This window comes from Corythoichthys intestinalis, chromosome 15, assembly GCF_030265065.1.
Source record: "Corythoichthys intestinalis isolate RoL2023-P3 chromosome 15, ASM3026506v1, whole genome shotgun sequence".
In the NCBI taxonomy this organism is placed as follows: domain Eukaryota; kingdom Metazoa; phylum Chordata; class Actinopteri; order Syngnathiformes; family Syngnathidae; genus Corythoichthys; species Corythoichthys intestinalis.
In genome coordinates, this window is record NC_080409.1 from 9964793 (window position 1) to 9978989 (window position 14197).

The following is a 14197-nucleotide window of genomic DNA, read 5'->3' on the forward strand; positions in this document are numbered from 1 at the left end:
TGTACTCGCTTCTTATATAGACGCACACGGGACTTAGCAACACACTCGGGACATTTTCGAATTAACACGACTTGAACCTACTGCTGGACTACTGAAAGAAAAGGAGCAACGAACTATCTCTCTTCCCCTCTCGCTCTAAAAAATAACTTGCGCACAGAAGTGCGACCGCCGGGTCTCTGCCTGTCTCATACACACATTTACTTTCAAGTCTTTTAAAAAGGAGTGAATCTCTTGCTCAGTAAGCAGCTGCATCTATCATAACCTTGTGGGTGCGTGCATCCGTTAAAGGTGTCTGGGAGGCAGACGTGTCTTGAATTTCGCTCCGCTACTAGCGGCTGTCATAAAGTTATTAGGAAAAAATCATCGTTTTTGAACATTTATGAACCGTAATCAAATCGTCACCTGTCGTATCGCGATGCATCTAATAATCGATTTTTTGGCACACCCTTAAGTACTGACCTACCTAACCCTAACCTGAAGACCGGTTTGCCCATCCCTGAACTTGCCCACATAGAAGCATATACAGTAGATGTTAAATAAGGTGGGTTCTGAGAATGGACACTTGAGGAACCCCAAGTGATTTTGATCCGTTCAGACTCATGATTTCTGATTGACCCAAAGAAATGGCTATCTTTGAACCACTCAAGCACAATGTCAGTGAGCTCTATCCACACGTTCCAGTCTGCTGAGTAGTATGTTATGATTAGCCTCAGTAATGCCAGACCAGATGAATTGCCTTCACCATTGTTACAAGTGTTTTTCAACCTTTTCTGTTTCACGGCACGTTTTTACAATTAGAAAAAATCTCGCGGCACACCACAAACCAAAAATATTCCAAAATTACTTTCTGTACTGTATATTTAATTATGAAATATTCATTCATTCATTCATTTAATTTCTCAATATGTATACTTTCTCAGTGTGAAACTTTAGCCTGTATGGATGAACACAAGGCCGATATCCTTGCAGGAATCTTCGTCAACAGCTCTTAGTCTCTCTCTGTTTTTATTTTTTATAGCAGTTAGGCTGGAAAAGCTCAGAATTTTCATCTCACTGACAATGGCTTTGCAGGCAGGTAGTAGTGCCTCTTTTTGGATTCAGCAACAAGTTTAGCAACAAGGTAACTGGCTTTGAGGGCTTTCTCATTTACCTTTGTAGTGTTTCTAAAAAAAAAAAAAAAAAGTTGCCTTTTTTCTCTGTTTTCATGGAGGCGAACGAAATAGTCAATCGACTTGGTTTGAAACGAGAGCAAATGCAACTGTTGCGTAACATTCAAGAACTGCTTGGATTTTTGCCCATCAGCTACCTTGCAGTCTTCAACAATGTGTTGGAATAAAACACAGGGAGGATTTGACGGACTCAAATATGGATGAAATGGAAAGGACACTTCCGTGTATATTGACACTTGACGACTCTAATCAAGTGATGTACAGTAGACGTGCTGGCGTCCACATTTTCGCGGACAGCAAGGTAGCTGATGGCTAAAAATCTGAGCAGTTCTTGAACGCGACACAAGCAATACATTGCTCATTTGCACAAGACCGCAAGCTTCTATCAACTTCTCCTTTCCTACTGCAACTTGTAACGCGTGGTAAGTAGGATGCGTGCATAAAGTAACAAAAAGGGGAGAAGCTTCCACTTATGCACATTTATTCAAACAAAATAAATAAATAAATAAATCAACCTTAACCACTCGTCACTCGGGAGCTCAGCGATCCGCACACACGCGTTAACAGAACTCCAACATAAAAGTAAGCAGCAACAGAAGAACATATTCAATGTAAATAAAGCAGTGCCACCGCGTGGTCGATGTCGGGAGTAGGCATGTGCCGGTATGAGATTTTGACGGTACGATAACCGTGAGCAAAAATACCGCGGTTTTACGGTATCACAGTATTGCAATTATAGCTCCAAAATGTGTTATTTTGAGAGGTATGGGTTTAAAAAAATAAATAAATAAAATAAAAAAACTTTTTTCCGGGATTTTTTTATTTTTCAGAAAATATTTGCAAATTGGAACATGAATATTATGTTAAAATAAATAAACAAAAAAATATATTTTAAATAAAATTAAAATAAATAGAACTTATAGACTACCCACAGCCACAGCTCAGGTTGCTCAAGATTGGAGCAAGAACTAAATTAATTGCTATAAAAAAGTAAAAACAATTCTAAATAAAATTGAAAAATATTGACTGTACTTTTTTTTTTTTTTTTTTTTTTTTTTTTTTTTGAGGGGGCAAAAGCTCAAGTGAAGTTTCGCCATTTTCAGCCACTGTGTCAACTCTAGTCTACATGTCATGCCTTTGTGTTAAAAAGACGCAGAATTCATAAGTTAATAAGTTAAAAATGGATAAGTTAGTTAAAATTTGAATGTTGTTGTGTAAAGGTTTCATCTAAAAACACTGGGAGTGAGACCTCTCCTTGCCCAGCGAGCGTACATTTGTGTTTAGGGCAAGATCATCTGTCGCAATTAGCGATCTTTGATGTTATCCCTTTTCCTTCCTTCAAGCTTGTTTCTCAGTGGCCGTTAGATTTATAACCTCGATGAAATTGCTCTCCCAGCTAAGACTAGGCTAACATTCGTCTTTGTAAGTTTTAGTTAATTTGTATTTTGAATTTGAAAGGAAAATGTGTGTTTTGTTTTTGGCGAACTTTTTCATGGATCACATTCTGTTGTGTTTGTGCTAATGAAGCTACTCACACGTGTAAAATACTATTGTACAACGTTCTAAAACTGTATATTTCAGTTACCATGATTTGAGACCTCCATAAATTCAAGAAAAGTACGCCTTTTGTTTGGAGTGTTTCTTTTTTGGTGTTTAGCAGAATAGCGTCACTGACACACACACATCAACAACCGGAGAGGTAGGGGTGAGCGCTGCCGCTCCAAGATACTTCTGGCTGCATTTTTGAGACTTGTAAAATAGCGAATACCGTACTACGGTATGACGGAAAATTTTTGTGGTTTTGAAACCGTGACGTTTTCATACCATGGTAAACCTTGAAACCGGTAACCGGCACATGCCTAGTCGGGAGGAACACCATTTAAGGAGGTGACTGTTACAAACTCTGCCTGACGACGTAAAAAAAAAAAAAAAAAAAAAAAAAAAAGAAAGAAAGAAAAATGCGATATTGGATAACTTCTCGCGGCACAGCTCGCGATCTCTCACGGCAAACTAGTGTGCCACGGCACACCAGTTGAAAAACACTGCTTTAGAGAACATCGCTTTTGTTTCAAAACGGTGTACGGCAGGGTTCACTAAATCCGGACCTCGGAGCCACTTTTCCTGTCGTGTTTTCCATGTCTCCCTCCTCCAACACACCTGAATCAAATAATCAGGATCATTACCAGTAGGGTTGTTCCGATCATGTTTTTTTGCTCCCGATCCGATCCCGATTGTTTTAGTTTGAGTATCTGCCGATCCCGATATTTCCCGATCCGATTGCTTTTTTTTTTGCTCCCGATTCAATTCCAATCATTCCCGATAATTTTTCCCAATTATATACATTTTGGCATTGCATTAAGAAAAAAATGAATACAACTCGGACGAATATATACATTCAACATACAGTACATAAGTACTGTATTTGTTTATTATGACAATAAAAACCTCAAGATGGCATTTACATTATTAACATTCTTTCTGTGAGAGGGATCCACGGATAGAAAGACTTGTGACTTTGTATATTGTGACTAAATATTGCCATCTAGTGTATTTGTTGAGCTTGCAGTAAATGATACTGTGGCCATGCCCAAATGCATGATGGGAAGTGGAACGATGACTGTGCATAGTGCTACCAATTGATATATCTTCTCTGCGTTGGGAAATAACATAAGGTGTTAAGAAAAAGATCAATTGCTAGCTTGCTTCCCCACATTGCTTCCCATGATATTTCTAATCGTAGGGAGAGGGATTGTAAGGCTTTAGCCAATTAAATAAAGGCTCCAAAGGCTGCCAAAATTCACTCTACTCATTTTACGCTGCCTTTTATCTCTCTATATTGGTAAAATGGCGCCATTACAGATTGAGCGCGAGAATGCGTGAGTGGGTCGTGCAGCGCATGCATTAATTGAGTTAAATATTTTAACGTGATACATTTTTTAAAAGATTAATTATCACCGTTATTGGGATAAATCTGATAATCCTACCTTGAGCCTAAACTAAAGACTCTGGAAGAGTGTAACATATTATGTCTGTAACGTTAAATACAATTAGAAAACGATTTAATTAAAAAATATATATATCTTAAAAAAAGGCATGGCCGATATTTTTTCGCCGATTCTGATACTTTGAAAATGACGTGAACGGACCCGATCGATCGGCGATGGGGACATCTCTAATTATCAGGCTTCTGGAGAGGTTACTGATGACATACCGTAATTTCCCGAATATAAAGCGCACTTTTTTCCCCCAAAATCAACTTGTAAAGTCATGGTGCGCATTATAAACGGGTACATGGATGGAGACAGAAATATATATATATATATATATTTTTTTTTTTTGGACACGGCCACGTTGTGTTGAAGAAACGTATGCGGCAATCCGTTGCCGACCATTACGGTACGTGACGTCACCATTTTGTTTCGGTAATACTTCACTCTAATCGGCCGAATGATTTCGTCTGTGTTAAAGTCTGCTTTTTTCACTCTTCACAAAGCACAGTTTCTTGAACTCATTTGAGTCAACGTTTATTGCAGCTCCGCAACTCGGACCATGACAAACGTAAGCACACGGACTTCCTGTGTCCGTCAACTATATCTGTCCCTCGGGAAACTCGAACCCAAATAACAATAGTTCCTATCGTTATTGTCGTGTCGACAGCGATGAGCTCTCACGGACTTCCGACTTACGTTCTCACTTTCATTTTACCGTATCAATCCATGGAAAAAACATTTATTCATCATGATGAAACGAGCAAGTTATACAGCAGCCTTTAAAAGAAAAGTCACATCTGTTTTGTATTCTCCTAGATTCTGGTAAGTTTGAGAAGCTGTCAAATCATATTATTACCGTAAATATTGTCAGTTTATGGTAATGTTTTGAACTACCAATGTGCTATGCTTGTGCTGTGTTTCACCAGTCAGTAAAATGACATTTCTGTATCTGTACACGAGCTCTGTTTTCTTGTATTCTTCTACTTATTGGTGCTAAAATTAGGGTGCGCGTTATAAACGGGTACAATAATTTTCCCTAGATTTTACAAGTAAATTTGGGGTCGCATTATACGCAGGTGTGCCTTATATTCGGGAAATTACGGTAATCATTTGATTCAGGTGTGCTGGGGGAGAGAGACGTAGAAAACACGACAGGATTGATGGCATCGAGGTCCAGATTTGGTCAACCCTGGTATACGGCGTTGCACACTGAATGTAAGCTTAAAGGCTAGACTTAAAAAATACCTCTCCAAATACTTTCTGTCTTAAGTGTACTGTATATTCCTCACGGTTCACTCATTAGTGAAATCCCTCTCAGCTGAGCAACACACCTCCCCAACCAGTACAACCTGTCTGACCTGCTTCACCGTCTCTGTCAAGGTGTTTAAATTCCTATCACCATTTGTACTGGCGGAAACTAAGATGCATTCACACACAATTAGAGAAAATTGACTCCGTACAGTTTTTCAAAAACCGAATTTCTACAAACATACCGTATTTTTCGGACTATAAATCGCAGTTTGTTTGTTTTTTTTGTTTGGCTGTGGGTGCGACTTATACTCTGGAGTGACCTATGTGTGGAAATATTAACACATTATTATATCGTTTCACATGTTATTTTGGTGTTTTGGAGTGACACTGATTGTTTGATAAACTTGTTGGCATGTTGTTTATGCTATAGTTATCTGAATAACTCTTAATAGCTATGTTACGTTAACATACCGGCAAGGTTCGCATTTTGTCATTCATGCATCATGTAACATTATCATACTGTATACTTATTCAGCATGTTGTTCTCTATTGTATTTTTATTTTAAATTGCCTTGTAAGATGACATAAATGTTCTATGTGTTGGATTTGATCAAGTAAATTTCCCCCCAAAATTCGGCTTATACTCTGGTGCGACTTATAGTCCGAAAAATACGATACTTCATACATCACACAAGTCTGAAGTTATTATACAGTCGATTGAATTTTCATACACGAGTGCAAAGATGAGTAGCCGTGATTTTTATGGAAATTGGTATTCCCATGAAAATTGTGTTTTTTTTTGTTTGTTAATCTGCAGGTGGACTTGGAGCCTGAAGGCAGCATTTACGTCTTTATTAAGCTCAATGGATCCTTCGTTGATGGTGAGGTCACTGCAATATCATTATTTTGTTATATCAACCCAAAAGGTTATGTGACATGGTTGCCATTGACAATGATAGTTATCCAATTAATTTGAAATGGAAGGACTGCTCATCTTTCAGTGCCATTGACAGTGCTAGATGTCCAATTCCTTTTGACTGGGAGGGGGCGAATCATTCAAAAGGAATTTGACATCTTGCACCGTCAATGGCAGCCAATGAATTAATTGAACACAACACACATGAATTGTACCTTCCACCATCTTGTGGACAGCATGTCACTCAAAAGTAAAACAATAACACAGGGAACACAATTTTTGTTGCGTTTCTAACCATTTGTTTTGGTGTAGAGTCTAGAAATGATGTCAGTTTTCACTTTCATGTTCGTGTCTTTTAACTGTTACTCCCCTGTTTTCTTTAAAAATACAGTGCCCTCCATAATTATTGGCACCCCTAGTTAAGATGTGTTTTTTCGCTTCTAATAGTTTTTTTAAAAATTCAAATAATATGGGACCTTAATGGAAAAAAAGAGAAAAATCCAACCTTCAATACAAGTGCATTCATTCAGTGGGGGAAAAATCCCACATAAAGAAAAAATATTATAATAATATAATAATAATATAATAATATATATATAATAATATCAAATAATGTGTGTCACAATTATTAGCACCCCTGGTGTTAATACTTTGTACAACCCCCTTTTGCCAACAAAACAAGGTCTGGGGACTGAGATGGCCATGGGAGGAGCTTGATTTTGTGTCTGGTGAACCATTTCTGTGTAGATTTGGCCATATGTTTAGGGTCATTGTCTTGCTGAAAGACCCAGTGACGACCCATCTTCAGCTTTCGGGCAGAGGGCAACAGATTTTGATTTAAAATGTCCTGGTATTTCAAAGCATTCATGATGCCATGCACCATAACAAGGTTCCCAGGGCCTTTGGAAGCGAAACAGCCCCACAGCATCACTGACCCACCCCCATACTTCACAGTGGGTTTGAGGTGCTTTTCAGCATGCACATCTTTCGTGGCACGCCAGACCAACTTAGAGTGTTTGTTGCCCAAAAGCTCAATCTTGGCCTCATCTGACCAAAGCACATGGTCCCAGTTGAAGCCTGGGACCGTGTGTATTTTTGTGGTTGAATTCAATCTTGGTCTCATCTGACCAAAGCACACGGTCCCAGTTGAAGCCTGGGACCATGTGTATTTTTGTGTGAGACCAAGATTGAGCTTTTTGGCAACAAACACTCTAAGTGGGTCCTTGTTAGAGTGCATGGCATCATGAATGCTTTGAAATAATAGGACATTTTAAATCAAAATATGTTGCCCTCTACCCGAAAGCTGAAGATGGGTTGTCACTGGGTCTTTCAGCAAGACAATGACCCTAAACATATGGCCAAATCTACACAGAAATGGTTCACTAGACACAAAATCAAGCTCCTCCCATGGCCATCTCAGTCCCCAGACTTTGTTTTGTTGGCAAAAGGGGGTTGTACAAAGTATTAACACCCGGAGTGCTAATAATTGTGACACACGTTATTTGATGTCAAATATTTTTTTTCTTTATGTGGGATTTTTTTCCCCACTGAATGAATGCACTTGTATTGAAGGTTGGATTTTTCTCTTTTTCCATTAAGGTCCCATATTATTTGAATTTTCTAAAAAAAACTTAGAAGCTAAAAAAAAAAACTTAGAAGCTAAAAAAACACATCTTAACCAGGGGTGCCAATAATTATGGAGGGCACTATATATATAAAATAACACTCAACAATTTTGTGCTTTATTTATTAGTAGTACTTTTTTTAAAAATCCATTTAAAAATCCAACTCCTAATTTTTTCCATTCAAATTGTTCCCCATTCTGCTGTTATTGATAGAAATTGGAATTTCCCACCGCAATCATTCTCAGTTTGTGAATCATTCCCTTCACAACAATAACCACAGACAAAACAGGCATGCATGCAAATTTGACAATAGATTATTTTACTGTGACCGGACTTGTTTGGTAAGTTGTTTTTTTTTAATGTGTTGAAAGGCATCATTCTTAACTTATCTTAACTCCTAATGGGTGATTCTCATGAAAGCTATGCTTTACGGTAATGAAGGACATTTACCAAAGCTAGCTTAAAATAGCAGAATGCTATGATGACTCAATAGTTGGAGCTCCCTGATATTTTTTTTGATAATAAAATATGTAATTGGTTAATGCCTAAAATTTATGATATTACACATTACTGTAAGTATCACCTATGTTGGGGAAGTAGCCATATACAGTATAAAAACATAAACTATCAACTATAAAAAAAGGTAAAAAATATTAGCTTGTCTTGCCTTTTTTGTGGTGAATTAGGAGACAGAATACCTTTATTAAAAAAACAAAAAACAAAAAAAAACATTATGACGAGACCATGAAAGTGCAACGGTAAAGAAAGCCACATGCTAGGACAATAGATTTTCCTTAAATATTTTTGGTAACACTTTATTTGACAGTGGGTTCATAAGACTGTCATAAGACAATCACACTAATGACATTACACTGTTATGAGCATTAATGAATGTTTATGACGGATGTCACGAAATGTCATCCAGCAAATGATGTCACTTTTGAATGGATTTCAGTGATGCGGACTGGACATAAATGGAGTTTGTGACATAATCTGCCGGATGACATTCCATGACATCTGTCATAAGCATCCAGTAATGCTAATGACAGTGTCATGTAGGGATGGGAATGATATGATTTTTACAATTCCGATTCCATTATGGATATTGCTTAGTGATTCGATTCTTTATCGATTCTCTTATCGATTGTAATTTGGGGGAAAAAGAAGAACAGACGTTTTGATTGGCATCGTTTGTTTAATCAGAAGTCACAACCTTACAAACTCACAACAAGGTCAAAAGAGGCCCAAAGCCTCAGTGTTAACTGTGGCAATAAGTAGCAAATACACAAGACTGTGTCACATTTTACTGAAACATTTTTCTAATAGAAATAAAAAATATTGGTATATATTGGCATATAGGTCGTTGTTCTGCCTTTGGCAATATGTGTTAAAGTGTATAATTTACCATTATATTGAAATGCATGCCTTTTAGTTTTTATGGTGCTTTCATGCTCAAGTGGGGGAAGAAGAACGCGCTCACGTGAAGAAGAGCGCGCTTACACGCGAAGAAGTGCAGCTACAAAGCATCCAAGCGAGTTAGTGAGAAAGTGAAACACTGCTACGAGCCTACGTTCTTTGTTATTGTTTGTAAAATATCTACAGAGGCAACGCCTGTATGTATCATCTTTTGTGTTGTTGTTGTGTTTCCTCTCGCGATCGGACACTTAAATCCAGTTGTGTAGTGGTTTGAACGATGTGCTAATGCTAGCGAACGCATGCTAACAGTTTGTGTTATTACTGTATTAGCAGCTAATCATCGCTGATTTACATTGATGCGAACCTGTTTGTTATTGGGGACGAAATTGATTTGTTTCATTTTTATTTTTAGTTTTACTCTTCAAGTGATGGTTGAATAAAGTCAGCAAATTATACCAACGTCTTCTTTATCGTCATTTAGGAGTTAAGCTAGCTGTATTGCCAGGACTGAGCCTTAGCATCTCAGTGACGGCAGTACAGTCGTATTCCCTCCCGATGCAGTTATCCCCACCTTGCAATGACTGCAAGTCGCTTTGTTGTAATTTTTCCTCGAGAAGACACACTTTCGAGCGTTTGACCCTACATGCTATCATTGTTATGTTTACGACTGAAATGCTCGTGCTAAACCATCGTAACCTTTCATTTTCACCCTCTTTCCTGGTGAAGTGTAGCCAAACTTTGGAGGGAGTGGTACTTGGCACCATGCTGGTTTGATTCGTCTGGACAACAAGACACGTCACGTCACGTGATGACGCAATACGTGTCTTTAGGAATCGTTAAAGGGATCGTTAAGGCTTTTTCATTGTGATGTTGAGGCCTCGAAACACTAGGAACCGATTCGGAATTGGAATCTTATTTCGATTCCCATCTCTAGTGTCAAGTGATAATTATGACAGTCTTATGAACTAGGGCTGAACGATATTGGAAAAAACTGACATTGCGGTTTTTGGGGGGATATGCGATATATTGCGATATTAAAGGGATCCGTTTATGTGGTTAGATTAATATTTGGAATTTATAATTTAATTTACAGGTGATGTAAGAATTTATGTAGTAGAGTTTACCCGGCACTGTGACGCAATTGATTGGCAATAATTGTCAACGCCTGTACTACGAACGGAGTTCAACCTCCCCAGAAGTAGTCCTGCTTGCCAGCGGGTAACCAGAGTTGACAAAACCTGGTTATCTAGTTTGTGGTCAATCGGTGCTACAACGCTGATTATGAGGTTGATTAGTTGAACCTGTGTCAACCCAATCAGAGTTACTGCGTGTTCACATAAAAGGGGGCGGAGACCAGAGTCAAACACTACTTGTGACGATGGCACTGGCACCTTACTTCATAGAGGAGGAATGCGCGACAATCATGCGGAGTTATGAGGAATTAAAATCCACCCTCACCGCGAAATCCAACACCGCTTCAGCGAGTAGAGCGCGACTGGTCTGTTGGCAGCGAAATACAGATCGTGTGATTTGTGCATGCGTCAATATGCCACTTTACTCATGTCCATGAAAAGAAATAAAGCCTGCTGTCAGGATAATAAAATAAGATTTGGTACGTTAACTGTAAGACATACTGTTATTGTGCATCACCAAATGAAGTAGGATGATTGTATGTTTAGTCCCATTGACTGTATGAATATGTACACTGGGGAGAACAAGTATTTGATACACTGCCGATTTTGCTGGTTTTCCCACTTGCAAAGCATGTAGAGGTCTGTAACTTGTATAATAAGTTCTCTTCAACTGTGAGGGACGGAATCTAATACAAAAAAAAAACTGAAAATGACGGTGTATGATTTTTAAATAATAAATTTGCATTTGATTGCATGAAATTAGTATTTGATACATCACAAAAATCGAACTTAATATTTGGTACAGAAACCTTTGTTTGCTATTATGGATACCAAATGTTTCCTGTAGTCCTTGACAAGGTTTGCACACACTGCAGCAGGGATTTTGGCCCACTCCTCCATGCAGATCTTCTCCAGAGCCTTCAGGTTTCAGGGCTGCTGCCGGGCAATACAGACTTTCAGCTCCCTCCATCGATTTTCTATCGGGTCCAGATCTGGTGACTGGCTAGGCCACTCCAGGACCTTAAGATGCTTCTTACAGAGCCACTCTTTAGTTGCCTTGGCTGTGTGCTTTGGGTCGTTGTCATGCTGGAAGACCCAGCCACGACCCATCTTCAGGGCTCTCACTGAAGGAAGGAGGTTGTCAGCCAAGAGCTGGCGATACATAGCCCCATCCATCCTCCCCTCAATACGGTGCAGTCGTCCTGTACCCTTGGCAGAGAAGCAGCCCCAAAAAATGATGTTTCCTCCTCCATGTTTCACGGTTGGGATGCTGTTCTTGGGGTTGTACTCATCCTTCTTTTTCCTCCAAACACGACGAGCCAAGTTTAGACCAAAAAGGTCAATTTTGGTCTCATCCGACCACATGACCTTCTCCCATTGCTCCTCTGGATCATCCAGATGGTCAGTGGCAAACTTCAGACGTGTCTGGACATGCACTGGCTTCAGCAGCGGGACCTTGCGTGCGCTGTAGGATTTTAATCCATGACGACGTAATGTGTTTCCAATGGTTTTCTTCGAGACTGTGGTTCCAGCTCTCTTCAGGTCATTGACCAGGTCCTGCCGTCTTGTTCTGGGCTGATCCCTCACCTTCCTCATGATCAGTAATGCGCCACGAGGTGAGATCTTGCATGGAGCCCCAGAACGAGGCAGATTGACCGTCAATTTAAACTTCTTCCGTTTTCTAATAATTGCTCCAACAGTTGTTACCTTCTCACCAAGCTGCTTTCTTATTTTCCTGTAGCCCATCCCAGCCTTGTGCAGGTCTATTATTTTATCCCTGATGTCCTTACACAGCTCTTTGGTCTTGTGGAGAGGTTGGAGTTTGTTTGTTTGAGCATGTGAACAGGTGTCTTTTATACAGGTAACAAGTTCAAACAGGTGCAGTTACTTCCGGTAATGAGTGGCGAACAGAAGGGGTTCTTAAAAAAGAACTAAGAGCCGGAATATTTACTAGTTGGTAATGTATCAAATACTTATTTCATGCAGTTAAATACAAATTTATTATTTGAAAATTATACAATGTGATTTTCTGGATTTTTGTATTAGATTCCGTCCCTCACAGTTGAAGAGAACTTATGATACAAATTACAGACCTCTACATGGCTTGCAAGTGGGAAAACCAGCAAAATCGGCGGTGTATCAAATACTTGTTCTCCCCACTGGATATGTCCTTTGAACATCTTCAGAGTAGAGGTTAGATCGGGCCAAAAAAAATCCAGCCCGACCCGGCCCGAGATGATCAATTAACTTGATTTGCAGGCCCGAACATGACCCCCCCGCCCCCTAAATTTTATGTTATATTTGTGAGGACTCAGGAGAAGAAAGAAATGCGGGGATGCGATGCGGCATGGTTGCGTTTTGTTTGATCACATTTGTGACGATTCCTGTTGCATAATGATAAAAAAATTAAAGCCAGTCTTTTGTAACGAATTCCCACAGTTAAAGAAGACTGTAAGATGCACATTCAATAAACATTTACAGTGCCTTGCAAAAGTATTCGGCCCCCTTGAACCTTGCAACCTTTCGCCACATTTCAGGCTTCAAACATAGAGATATAAAATTTTAATTTTTTGTCAAGAATCAACAACAAGTGGGACACAATCGTGAAGTGGAACAAAATTTATTGGATAATTTAAACTTTTTTAACAAATAAAAAACTGAAAAGTGGGGCATGCAATATTATTCGGCCCCCTTGCGTTAATACTTTGTAGCGCCACCTTTTGCTCCAATTACAGCTGCAAGTCGCTTGGGGTATGTTTCTATCAGTTTTGCACATCGAGAGACTGACATTCTTGCCCATTCTTCCTTGCAAAACAGCTCGAGCTCAGTGAGGTTGGATGGAGAGTGTTTGTGAACAGCAGTCTTCAGGTCTTTCCACAGATTCTCGATTGGATTCAGGTCTGGACTTTGACTTGGCCATTCTAACACCTGGATACGTTTATTTTTTAACTATTCCATTGTAGATTTGGCTTTATGTTTTGGATCATTGTCCTGTTGGAAGATAAATCTCCGTCCCAGTCTCAGGTCTTGTGCAGATACCAACAGGTTTTCTTCCAGAATGTTCCTGTATTTGGCTGCATCCATCTTCCCGTCAATTTTAACCATCTTCCCTGTCCCCGCTGAAGAAAAGCAGGCCCAAACCATGATGCTGCCACCACCATGTTTGACAGTGGGGATGGTGTGTTCAGGGTGATGAGCTGTGTTGCTTTTACGCCAAACATATCGTTTTGCATTGTGGCCGAAAAGTTCAATTTTGGTTTCATCTGACCAGAGCACCTTCTTCCACAGGCCGGGTCTTGGTAGATTTGCAGTGGTCTGATGCTCCTTCCATTTCAATATGATGGCTTGCACAGTGCTCCTTGAGATGTTTAAAGCTTGGGAAATCTTTTTGTATCCAAATCCGGCTTTAAACTTCTCCACAACAGTATCTCGGACCTGCCTGGTGTGTTCCTTGGTTTTCATAATGCTCTCTGCATTTTAAACAGAACCCTGAGACTATCACAGAGCAGGTGCATTTATACGGAGACTTGATTACACACAGGTGGATTTTATTTATCATCATCGGTCATTTAGGACAACACTGGATCATTCAGAGATCCTCACTAAACTTCTGGAGTGAGTTTGCTGCACTGCAAGTAAAGGGGCCGAATAATAATGCACGCCCCTCTTTTCAGTTTTTTATTTGTTAAAAAAGTTT

The 14197-nt window shown here is 39.4% G+C and overlaps 1 protein-coding gene across 1 annotated transcript in view; it reads left to right on the forward strand.

Annotated features, from left to right (window-relative positions):
• The window catches only part of prkcha (protein kinase C, eta, a), a 95343-nt gene that overhangs the window by 22973 nt on the left and 58173 nt on the right, over nucleotides 1-14197 (forward strand). The window contains exon 2 of the mRNA XM_057859572.1: nucleotides 6228-6291. Coding sequence (XP_057715555.1) covers nucleotides 6228-6291 — 64 coding nt within the window. The remainder of the gene's footprint in view (nucleotides 1-6227; nucleotides 6292-14197) is intronic.